General features: G+C 42.7%; 1 protein-coding gene across 3 annotated transcripts in view; it reads right to left on the reverse strand.

The window, feature by feature from the left end:
- Nucleotides 1–13,359, reverse strand: part of LOC115208377 (solute carrier family 12 member 5) — a 314,051-nt gene that overhangs the window by 156,864 nt on the left and 143,828 nt on the right. Inside the window, exon 1 of one of the 3 annotated variants that reach the window (XM_029776397.1) lies at nt 10,246–10,678. The exons of the other annotated variants lie outside the window; for them this stretch is intronic. Within the exon in view, the coding sequence (XP_029632257.1) occupies nt 10,246–10,300 (55 nt within the window). The 5' untranslated portion in view covers nt 10,301–10,678. Of the gene's footprint in view, nt 1–10,245; nt 10,679–13,359 lie in introns of those variants that run through there. 3 annotated transcript variants of the gene reach the window in all.

The raw sequence follows: 13,359 nt of genomic DNA on the forward strand, positions 1-13,359 counted from the left end.
CTTTAATACATGAAGGTCAGTCAATCAGGAAAATTTCAAGATCTTTGAAAGTTTCTTCAAGCGCAGTTGCAAAAACCATCAAGCACTATGATGAAACTGGCTCCCATGTGGACCGCCACAAGAAAGGAAGACCGAGAGTTACCTCTGCTGCAGAGGATAACTTCGTTACAGTTACCAGCCTCAGAAATTGCAGCCCAAATAAATGCTTCACAGAGTTCAAGTAACAGACACGTCTCAACATCTACTGTTCCAAGGAGACTGAAATCTGTCCTTTGATCTGATGAGTCCAAATTTTGGTTCCAACTGCCGTGTCTTTGTGAGACGCAGAGTAGATGAACAGATGTTCTCTGCATGTGTAGTTCCCACCGTGAAGCATGGAGGAGGATGTGTGATGGTGTGGGGGTGGTTTGCTGGTGACACTGTTGGTGATTTCTTTAGAATTCAATGCACACTTAACCAGCATGGCTACCACGGCATTCAGCAGCGATACGCACTTCCATCTGGTTCACGCTAAGTGGGACTATCATTTGTTTTTCAACAGAACAATGACCCAACACACCTCCAGGCTGTGTAAGGGCTATTTGACAAAGAAGGATAGTAATGGAGTGCTGTATCAGATGACCTGGCCTCCACAATCAACCGACCTCAACCCAATTGAGATGATGGTTTGAGATGAGTTGGACCGCAGAGTGAAGGAAAAGTAGCCAACAAGTGCTCAGCATATGTGGGAACTCCTTTAACTTCCCTGGGCTAGGTAGGACGCTTGCGTCCCACCCTAGTCAACAGCCAGTGGAATCGCGTGGCGCGAAATACAAATACCTCAAAAATGCTATAACTTCAATTTCTCAAACATATGACTATTTCACACCATTTTAAAGACAAGACTCTCGTTAATCTAACCACAATGTCCGATTTCAAAAAGGCTTTACAGCGAAAGCAAAACATTAGATTATGTCAGGAGAGTACCCTGCCAAAAATAATCACACAGCCATTTTCAAAGCAAGCATATATGTCACAAAAACCAAAACCACAGCTAAATGCAGCACTAACCTTTGATGATCTTCATCAGATGACACTCCTAGGACATTATGTTATACAATACATCCATGTTTTGTTCAATCAAGTTCATATTTATATCAAAAAACAGCTTTTTACATTAGCATGTGATGTTCAGAACTAGCATACCCACCGAAAACTTCCGGTGAATTTACTAAATTACTCATGATAAACGTTCACAAAATACATAACAATTATTTTATGAATTATAGATACAGAACTCCTTTATGCAATTGCGGTGTCAGATTTTAAAATAGCTTTTCGGCGAAAGCACATTTTGCAATATTCTGAGTACATAGCTCAGCCATCACGGCTAGCTATTTTGACACCCACCAAGTTTGGGACTCACTAACTAAACTGGATTACCTTTGCTGTTCTTCGTCAGAATGCACTCCCAGGACTTCTACTTCAACAACAAATGTTGTTTTGGTTCCAAATAATCCATAGTTATATTCAAATAGCTCTGTTTTGTTCGTGCGTTCAGGTCACTATCCGAAGGGGGACGCGCGAGCGCATTTCGTGACAAAAAAATAAAAAATATTCCATTACCATACTTAGAAGTATGTCAAACGCTGTTTAAAATCAATTTTTATGCTATTTTTCTCGTAAAATAGCGATAATATTCCAACCAGGCAACGTTGTGTTCATTCAAAGGCTGAAAGAAAAAAAGGGAGAATTCTCGTAAACGCGCATCTCAGTCTCACTGTCCCCAGGCTGACCACTCACAAACAGAGCTGTTGTACTTTGCCCAGAGACAGCAGACACCCCATTCCACTTTCTGGCGGCTTTAGAGAGCCAATGGGAGCCTTAGAAAGTGTCACGTTACAGCACAGATACTGTAGTTTTGATAGAGATGCAACAGAATGACAACAAATTGTCAGACAGGGCACTTCCTGTATGGAATCTTCTCAGGTTTTGGCCTGCCATATGAGTTCTGTTATACTCACAGACACCAAACAGTTTTAGAAACTTTAGAGTGTTTTCTATCCAAATCTACTAATTATATGCATATTCTCATTTCTGGGCAAGAGTAGTAACCAGTTTAAATCGGGTACGTTTTTTATCCGGCTGTACAAATACTGCCCCCTAGCCCCAACAGGTTAACCTCTATGGGACCCGCGGGACGAATTCGTCCCACCTACGTAACAGCTAGTGTAATCCTGTGGCGCGATTTTTAAAACGTTTGAAATGCTATTACTTCAATTTCTCAAACATATGACTATTTTACAGCTATTTAAAGACAAGACTCTCGTTAATCTAACCACACTGTCCGATTTCAAAAAGGCTTTACAACGAAAGCAAAACATTAGATTATGTCAGCAGAGTACCCAGCCAGAAATAATCAGACACCCATTTTTCAAGCTAGCATATAATGTCACAAAAACCTAAACCACAGCTAAATGCAGCACTAACCTTTTATGATCTTCATCAGATGACACACCTAGGACATTATGTTATACAATACATGCATGTCTGTTCAATCAAGTTCATATTTATATCAAAAACCAGCTTTTTACATTAGCATGTGACGTTATGAAAAAGCATACCTCCGCAAACTTCCGGGGAATTTACTAACAATTTGCTAAATTACTCACAATAAACGTTCATAAAAAGCATAACAATTATTTTAAGAATTATAGATACATTACTCCTCTATGCACTCGATATGTCCGATTTTAAAATAGCTTTTCGGATGAAGCACATTTTGCAATATTCTAAGTACATAGCCCAGCCATCACGGACTAGCTATTTAGACACCCGGCAAGTTTAGCCTTCATCAAAATCATATTTCCTATAAGAAAAATGGTCTTACCTTTCCTGTTCTTCGTCAGAATGCACTCCCAGGACTTCTACTTCAATAACAAATGTAGGTTTGGTCCCAAATAATCCATCGTTATATCCAAACAGCGGCGTTTTGTTCGTGCGTTCTAGACACTATCAGAATGCTAAATCACGGTCGTGCGCATGGCGCAGAACGTGACAAAAAAATTCTAAATATTCCATTACCGTACTTCGAAGCATGTCAACCGCTGTTTAAAATCAATTTTTATGCAATTTATCTCGTAGAAAAGCGATAATATTCCGACCGGGAATCTGCAATTAGCTAAACAGCCGAATGAAAATACTCCACGGGGGCGAATCGCGCACGCGCCTAATTCTATTGACCACTGATGGGACACTTGGAAAAGGAGATGATGTGTTTCAGCCTGAGGCTGCCTCGTCATCGTTCAGGTTTTTCCCGGGTTCTGAGAGCCTATTGGAGCCCTAGGAATTGTCACGTTACAGCTAAGATCCTGACTCTTCAATAAACAGAAGCAAGAACAACAACACCTTGTCAGACAGGGTACTTCCTGCATGAAACCTTCTCAGGTTTTTGCCTGCCATAGGAGTTCTGTTATACTCACAGACACCATTCAAACAGTTTTAGAAACTTTAGGGTGTTTTCTATCCAAACCTGAACAATAATATGCATATTCTAGCTTCTGAGTTGGTGTAGGAGGCAGTTAAAAATGGGCACATATTTTTCCCAAAATTCTCAATGCTGCCCCCTAGCCCGTAGAGGTTAAGACTGTTGGAAAAGCATTCAAGGTGAAGCTGGTTGAGAGAATGCCAAGAGTGTGCAAGCTGTCATCAAGGCAAAGTGTGGCTACTTTGAAGAATCTCAAATATTTAACACGTTTTTGGTTACTACATGATTCCATATGTGTTATTTAGTAGTTTTGATGTCTTCACTATTATTCTACAATGTATAAAATAGTAAAAATAAAGAAAAGCCCTTGAATGAGTTGGTGTGTCCAAACTTTTGACTGGTACTGTATGTGTGTGTGTGTTTGTGTGTCCTTGTGTCCGTGTGTGTGATAGACTGGTTACGTTGGATATGTTAATTAGTGCTGCATGAGTCAACAGCCTTTTCAGAGAGCCGCCCCATCGTCACTAATTACACACTCCTGCATTTAGAGTTTTAATTGGGAAACCGATCTGTGAATAACACCTCTTTCTATTTGGATTTCAACTGGTGTGGGTTAGCATAATTAGCCAAAATTAGCCTTCATCTGCCCCATCTTTTTAAATCTGTGATTGTTTTCATATTTCATTATTACCTTTGTTCAGATTAATTACGCAACATGTAATTATGCTCTATGTGCTCTTGTATGATTTATGAGCCATTGTATTGTATTTCTGAAATTGAGACTTTGATAAATTAGTAATGATTCTCGGGTAATTAGGTGCATCGTTGGGGCTTTCCCTTTGTGGTACTAATGATAACAGAGACAGAGGTGACATCACCGTCGAAGAAATAACAGACAAAGTGCTGACCCGCGATGCACCTAATCGCATCCGCTGAATCAGTCACTGTTGTTGAGCACGGCTCAGGTGACTGTGTGTGCGGGTGTGTGTGTTGCACTGTATACACATTTGTCTGTGTGAATATGCATTTACTTGTGTATAATAGTCGGGCCGGCTCCATGTATAAGCGACATAAGTATTTATTTTTTTATTTTTTAGGAACTCGTGGGGGTCTCAACTTACTGTTGAGAGTTAGAATAGACAAATACACAAGATGCAACTTTGAAATTTGGTTGTACATCAGCAATTTTTTGATTATTTTGTCAGTCACTCAATTAGTCATGTCAGCTAACAATTTTTAGATTAGTAAGTTAGTCTAGCCAGCTATCTAAACATGTAGTAGTCATGGCCGAATACCAACCAGGCACACAGGGCATGTGCACAGGGGCCTTGACCTCCAGGGGGTACCCATTTACTTTGTTAGTCACTCACACTCAGATATCATTAACATGGGATAAGTCGTGGCGAAATGTGCAGAATTGCAGGCAATTAGCTTTAAAACTGCAAAGCTGTATTTCCACCTCATGGCAGAATGGGTAGAATTGCATGAATTGTCTTAGAAAATTGCAATATTTTCTTTTCGGCCCCATATTCAAATGTCTAAAACGGCAGAAAACTTGCTTTAAAACCGCAACATTTTCTCTGGGCCCCATGGCAAAATGTGTAGAATTGAAGGAAATGTACTTTATAATGAAAAATGTTCTCTTCACTGTCAAGATGGAAAGGGGACACCTCGTAAGTTTCACAACTGAATGGATTCAACAAAAATGTGTCTTCCACATTTAGCCCAACCCCTCTGAATCATCGGCGCCTGGGAAGAATTTGTTGTTAGGGGTTAACTGCCTTGCTCAAGGGCAGAATGGCACATTTTTCCACCTTGCCAGCTTGGAGATTCTAACCAGCGACATTTCGATTACTGGCCAACCAATCCTAACCACTAGGCTACCTACCAGGGGGCCACTAAAAGCTTTGGCCCGCTTGGTGGGGGGGGTCCCCAACCAAATCTCGCTTAGGGCCCCTCAAAGGCTAGAGCCGGCCCTAAGTAAAGAACATGAGCATGTGTATGTGTGTGTGTGTGTGTGTGTGTCTGAGTACCCAGACACAGGTTCAGTACATCTGCCTCCTTGCCACGACAACAAGTGTCTGTGATTCTGTCGCGGATAGCAATCTCTATCTCTAACTGCGCATTTCTGCTGCAGGTCTTCCACTAGTCAACAGACAGAGAATAATGACGTTCCTTCTACAAAAAACTCCCTCCATTGGAGAATGCTCAGGGGACCTTTGGCAGTGTTATGCAGTCAGCCATAACTAAAAGATAATTAAAGGGCCTGTTTGCAGCAGTAGGCTAAGAGTCTGGATGGATGGGGATTGTCAGAGGTTGCGTCCCAAATGGTACCCTGTGTGCCATTTGGGATGTAGCCAGAGTGATGAGAGAGAGTTGTTAACCCCTCTGTCAGAAAGCCCCCAGGCTTTTCAACAGTTGTATATTTGTTTTTCTTCCCTCCTTTCCACTACTAAGCGCAAAAACACCTATGTATTAGTGCAAAATCACCTACTTATTAGCGCAATACCTGTATTGCAATACCCTTGGAACCAAACATACAAACCTAATCTCCATTTTGCGACATCACTCCAAATCACCTAGACAAAATGTGTTAGCCCTTAGGGCTGTGGGTGGGGAAAGAATTTAGAAAAGTACCTTCCATACACAAAGCAGACACACTCCATATTCCAATACAATAGATAGTCTAAAACACACAACATTTTGAAAATACAAGTAGTACATTTGGAGTATTTGGCTGGTTGGATTTTCATTTTGAGGTAGAGGGAGAAGCTATTACACAAATAAAAAAATATAAACATCAATAAATGAATAAATTCCAAACAGGCAAGTGAAGTAAACATCTTCTGATTGTACAGTAAATCTGCATCCCAAATGGTGCCCTATTCCTTTCATAGTCTACTAGTTTTGACCAGAGCTCAAAAAAGTAGTGCACTATATAGGGAATAGGGAACCATTTTGGACACATCCTATATGCACTGGACCCATTAGCATGCTAACAAGAACCCTATCTCAGGGCCTTATTTGCATATCCCGTCTCCCCTGCGGAATACACAATCAATGCTCAAACTAGGGAAAATAAACAAATCAAATCAACAACAAAAAAATCTCACGCGCCGAATACAACCTTACAGTGAAATGCTTACTTACAAGCCATTAACCAACAATTCAGTTTTAAGAAAAATACCCCCAAAAAGTATGAAATAAAAGTAACAAATAATTAAAGAGCAGCAATAAAACAACAATAGAGAGGCTATATACAGGGGGTACCGGTACAGAGTCAATTTGCGGGGGCACCGGTAAGTTGAGGTAATTGAGGTAATATGTACATGTAGGTAGAGTTATTAAAGTGACTATGCATATATAATAACAGAGAGTAGCAGCAGCATAAAAGCGTGTGTGTGTGGGGGGGGCAATGCAAATAGTCTGGGTAGCCATTTGATTCGATGTTCAGGAGTCTTATGGTTTGGGGGTAGAAACTGTTTAGAAGCCTCTTGGACCTAGACTTGGAGCTCTGGTACCGCTTGCCGTGCGATAGCAGAGAGAACAGTCTATGACTAGGGTGGCTGGAGTCTTTGACAATTATTAGGGCCTTCCTCTGACACTGCCTGGTATAGAGGTCCTGGATGGCAGGAAGCTTGGCCCCGGTGATGTACTGGGCCATATGCACTACACTCTGTAGTGCCTTGTGGTCGGAGGCCGAGCAGTTGCCATACCAGTCAGTGATGCAACCCGTCAGGATGCTCTCGATGGTGCAGCTGTAGAACAGTGTCCATTTAGAGTATGATGGAGTTAATCAATAAGATTATACAATCAAAATGTGATCATATACTCAAATGTTTTATTTAATGATGCACAGTAATCAACGTTTCTGAATTAGCTCAGACCTAAATGTGTTAGCTGTTAGCCAGATAGATAATTTATGTCCCTAGTTCCTGGCCAGGCTGAAAATTGATGTGAAAATGTACTTTCTTGAAGGGTGAGCATTTCTCCTTACAAAGGCATCACGGGAAGGAAAACTTTCTCTTCTCGATGTCCTCTAAAAACCACAGAAACAAGAGCAGGCATGTTCACAGCACCTTACACACTTCACTTGATGAGAGTGGACAGCTACATTTGATGCAGCAACATCGTCCACCCTTCCCCTTCCCCCCTTTCCCACAGACAAAAACAGATTCCTCTAGCCCTTAAAAAAAACAAGGCTTTACAGTCAAAGTCTCTCGATGCAGGAAAAAACTGAGCAAACAAACTTGCAGTGCTCCCTTGTTTATTCTATTCTAGATTTTTTTAAATTACTGCAAATAATTAACAATATAGCGGCAGATGCAAAATTACAGCTCATAAATATGCAAATGAGCACCGCAGAAATTGCATTATATATATTTCTTCTCTCCCGACCAATGCCTTTCATCTTGAGTGATTACAAGATACAGAAAATACATCTCCTGGTACTGTAGCAAGCAGCTCTATAGCCTAGTGCTGCCTGTAACCCAGTCGTGTAATGAAGGATATAAATCAGCACCTTGGACAGCGGCAGCAAGTGCACCCAGATACAACCATAGGCTGATTTCAGCACCACAGACCGCACCACGGTGACGTTTCCTGCTGAAATAACCTCTCTCGCTCTGCTTTCCAAAGCAGTAGTATTGACTACACAGAGTTATTCAGGTTTGCTGCACACTGACTCCTGTATGCACAGGATGCATATCGAAGCCACTGGCTAAATGGAAATGTGTGCTCCTATTTTGAGATCAGTGGACCTTTTCTATCTGCTGCAGTGGGGGTACATACACTGAGTGTACAAAACATTAAGAATACCTGCTCTTTCCATGACATAGACTAACCAGGTGAATCCAGGTGAAAGCTATGATCCCTTATTGATGGCACTTGTTAAATCCACTTCAATCAGTGTAGATGAAGGGGAGGAGACATGTTAAAGAAGGATTTTTAAGCCTTGAGACAATTGAGACATGGACTGTGTATGTGTGCCATTCAGAGGGACAAAATATGAAAGTGCCTTTGAACGGGGTATGGTAGTAGGTGCCAGGCGCACCGGTTTGTGTCATGAACTGCAAAGCTGCTGGGGTTTTCACAACAGTTTCCCGTGTGTATAGTCCACCACCCAAAGGACATCCAGCCAACTTGACACAACTGTGGCATCGGAGTCAACATGGGGAAGCATCCCTGTGGAACGCTTTCGAACACCTTGTAGAGTCCATTCCCCAACGAATTGAGGCTTTTCTGAGGTCAAAATGGGGGGGGGGGACTCAGAGCAGGAGTTATCCCCTATGTATCTCCACACAGCCAAGTGCACATTCCGTGGATAAAAGGGAACGGCTTGCCCGCTGAGACAATCTGAATTCCATATATGGGCACATATGAAACAAAGTCAATGACCACATATGTTTTTCTGCACACACACACTTGCCCATGCACGCACACACACACACACACACACTGTAGTTAAACAGGCAGATGCAATGCGTGCACACACACACACACACACACACTTGCTCATACATACAGACACACACACCCACACACTGAAATTAAACAGCTAGATGCATGCACACGCACATACATACACATACACACACGGTCTCACACACACACATGCAACAGCGCTCGAGCAGTCAGATTAACCTGACGCAGCGGGTCTGTTGTTATGCGGGTTTATCTTGCACTCAACAACCTGCCCTTGACGAGGAGCGAAGCGCCGATCATGTTTGAGCGGGTCGCACTCCCCCTCCATCTCCACATGCCCTGTCATAATTCTCCCAAAAAGATGCCCGCATTAATTTAAATATTCATGTTTCGAGCTGCCACAGTCTATTTTTTATCATGAAGCCCTCGCAGGTGTGCGAGCTCCGAGCGGCAGCGGCACTGTGACTGTTTCCTCATATGAAACCTGGCACTCCAGCGCATCTGTTGGAGCCCAGGCAGAAATAAGGGAGATTGGTTCGCAGAAAACAAAAAAGTACATGCGAGAGGAAAGGGCAAGCTATAAACCCAACCCTGTTCAATCCAAGCATGTGAAAACAGACGATTAATAAAACAAGTAATCCTACACAAGGGCACAACAGGTAATTTAGGTATTTATTGAAAGCCCTCTTTTCCCAGCACCTACTGTATGCTGTGGGAAGTGACTGATGTGAGGTACAGAAGGAGGATTGGAGACAGGACTCGTTTTGACAGCTAGGGCAGGCAGATTAGCAGTGAGCGACAAGTTGGCATCTGTGTTAGCGAGCGGCGGTGTGCGTGTGCCCACGCTTGCCCGGGCACTGGGCGTCATATGCAGTTTGAGTGTTAAGGTGCCGTGGTGGTGGACAAGGTGGTTGGGAGGTTTGGGGACCACTGCACCAGAGCAGTGTGTGTATCTCTGTGTGTGTGTATTTCTGTGTGTATGTCTGTGTGCTGTAATCACCTTGTCCGTCGTATATGGGGAGAAACCCATTACTATTCCTGTCACAGCAGCCTTGCAGTAAGAAGAAAAGCATCACCCCAAGCAGGCAGGCAAGTAGGCAGACAAACGCATGACGCAGCGGCACACTCACACTCAAATGTATTTTTGTTTGCTGCCTTCTGGATGTGTGTGTATGCTCCGCACAAATGTGTATGTGTATATGAGCATGTGCGTGTTTGATGAGCTTATGTATGTGTGTACTGTGTATGTGTGTGTTTGATTAGCCTATGTGTGTGTTTTTGCATTTGTGTGTATGTGTGTGCTTGTGTGTGTGCATGTGCTTGTGTGTGTGTTTGAGACAGATTCAATCACTCACCCTGGCTGTTGGGTCCCCCGTCCCCTTCCTCTGTGTCGGTCAGGTTGTTAAGCATCCTTGCTCCTCTTTATCAGCTCTACTGGAGAGATACTACAACGGTATCAGCCCCTCTCCTGTCTTCTCCCCCCAAAACAATGCAGAACAAACAAAGTAGAAAAATAAGCGAGCCAGAGATGCTCTCCTCTGGTCCTGCCTCCCCTATGTGACGCTCAGCAGAGGAGAGAAGAGAGTTGGGCGAACAAGAACGAGTCCTTGTTTTCTCTCTCTCCCCCTTTGCAGATTCTCCTCTTGTCGTCTCCTCACTGGCTTGTAAGTGTGACTCTCTTGCTCTCTCTCTCCAGGGGGAGGAGGGAAAAAGAGAGGGAGGCTGCAATAGTTTAGTGGATGATGGAACGCCTAGAAGCAGCACAGTCACTCTCTCTCTCTCCCTCCCTCCCACTCACTCACTCACTCACTCACTCACTCACTCACTCACTCACTCACTCACTCACTCACTCACTCACTCACTCAATCTCCCACTCACTCACTCAATCTCCCACTCACACACAGACAAGCACACACACACTCTCTTTCTTTCTGCACAACCAACGTCCCCCAACATAATCAGTGTAATTCTGCTTGCCAAATTGATCACGTATTCAAAGGGTATTATTGCATATCCCTCCCTCTCTCTTCCTCTTTCTTTGCCTCTCTGTCTCCCTTGCTCTCCCTCTCTTCACAGTTGTCATATGGAAAGGTGATTGGAGAGGGACGACTCGGCAGTGTTTGAAGAGCGAGCGCCTACCTTCCTCAGCTCTCTGCCGCTCCACTTTGGTGTTCCTGTCCAACCCAGATGCAAAATGCATCAAAGTTTCTTCACGTCAGCTTTGTAATAAACTTTGGCTTGCTAGCGCTGGTCGCTTTAATGTCAAATGCAAATAACACACTGTGTTTCCATCACAAGTTAGGGATTTCTGAACAAGCACAATCAATATGATCTGCGTTCAGCGTAGTTACAGCAAATGAAGACATACGCTCACGCTGGCACACACACACACATGAAAACATGAACACACACACGGCCAACTGAGGGTCTCCATGGATATTATCTTAATCCTCTCTCTCTTTGATCCTTTCCCTTAAATACAGAGAGCTTTCTACCCACCCAGGGGGGCTCTAAACCATACACTCAATCAGTGGCGTGTCGTCAGGGATGCCAAGGGAAGCCAGGCTTCCCCAAAAATTGCACTAATAAAACAATATAAATTATAAAAACATTTAAATATTCATGTTCATCTCTCTGTGTTTTCATAGTTTTCCATCAATTCGCAAGTGGCTGAATCTCACTAGAGCATGGGTGTCAAACTCTGGCCCGCGGGGTAATTATATTTGGCCCGCGAGACAATACCAAATTACTACTAGAGCTGGCCCGCTGGTATTATACAGCGCATTCACAGCTAATACTACGAATCCCATAATGCTCTGCTGTTGTTTTCGCGCGCCAATCAGGACAGGACCCAAAAAACGCCCTCTCCTCTGTGACAGTAGTCATAGCAACATAGACGCTACAACAGTCAGCGCGCTATCCCTTCCCAAAAATGGCGAAAATGGGCACATCAGATTAGATCAGTGTGCAATAATTAACGTTTTCTTTGTGCACTTTTTCTTGCTACAAGGCATGGGCTTGAATGGTTGATTGATTTATTATCATTTTATTTGTAAAATTATTAGCCAGTGGAAAAAGTTTATTTTGGTATTTAAATTAGAAGGCTGCAAATAGAAAAGAGGCATACGATTTTTATTTAAATTTTATTTATTTAATAAATGAATGCCATTGATGTGTTTTTTCATTTGAAATTCGATTTTGCATGTCTCCACTATTAAATTATATATTGTATGGTAATAAGCGATGCTTGTTCCATATTCAATGTTAAAGCAAAACTTGTTTGGGTCCATATTAAAAGGTTCATTTGTTCAATGTTGGCCCGCGACTTTGTTCAGGTTTTACATTTTGGCCCACTGGGTATTTGAGTTTGACACCCCTGCACTAGAGAAATCATCCGCACAAGGGAAACAGCGCCCCTCTGTCTCTGTATGTTTAGCCCATGTATCTGGTGCTGTCTGGACCAAAAGAGTATAACATGTTGCTGCCATAGCATTTGATTGATTGATGCTAGCAAGCATTTCCCCTCCATTGATAAAATAATTATAAAATAGTTAGGCAATCAGCATTGAGCTGAACTCAACTGTAGGTTGTCCTGGTGCAGAAAAACACCCTCCAAGGGAGGTCAGTTTGGATTTGGCTTCAGACCAATCAAATCACTTCCTAAGCAAAACGCAATTTTCAGAAAAACGGGTCTGTTTCTGGTCTGCTTGTGATGATGTCTTGCAGTAGCTCGCTTGTTAAATCGTCCCTTTCCTAAACCATGGATGGTAATTGGGATTTGGACTTGTGGTTTTGACTTATTTCTCTGTACAGGCCAAGTATTATTGGCCTGTACAGATCTAACCATAAATTAATATGATGTGCCACTCGACTGAGATGATTGAAGTTCAATATAAAGCCTAGTAGGCTCACGTTAACTAACTAGCTAACTTAGCTGGTTAATTTTAGCCCATGTGAGGAAGTTAGGCTAGCAAGCATTTTAGCTAGGTAGCCTATGAAAACAAAAACTAAAAGTGTACTGTATGACAGAGCCATAGACCGTTTTGCCAACATGAATGAAAAAGAGGAGGATGGCATTGGTGTTCAACTAGTCTAGAAGTAAGGTGAGTGAACCTTTTTTATTTTACTTGCGCACGCACACACACACATACAAATCAGTACCATGGACAGGACAGTACCATTGTTTTCAGGGTATTAAACTAAGCATATACAGCCTTGTTGATTTGATGATGGGTTAAATGTTTAATGTCACGCCCTGATCTGTTACACCTGTCCTTGTGATTGTCTCCACCCCCTCCAGGTGTCGCTTATTTTCCCTGCTGTATTTATCCTGTGTTTCCTGTCTCTCTGTGCCAGTTCGTCTTGTATGTTTCCAAGTCAACCAGCATTTTCCCCGTTCTCCTGCTTTTTGCATTCTCCTTTTTCTAGTCCTCCCAGTTATGACCCTTGCCTGTTTCCGGACTTTGTAC

This window comes from Salmo trutta, chromosome 14, assembly GCF_901001165.1.
Source record: "Salmo trutta chromosome 14, fSalTru1.1, whole genome shotgun sequence".
In the NCBI taxonomy this organism is placed as follows: Eukaryota; Metazoa; Chordata; class Actinopteri; order Salmoniformes; family Salmonidae; genus Salmo; species Salmo trutta.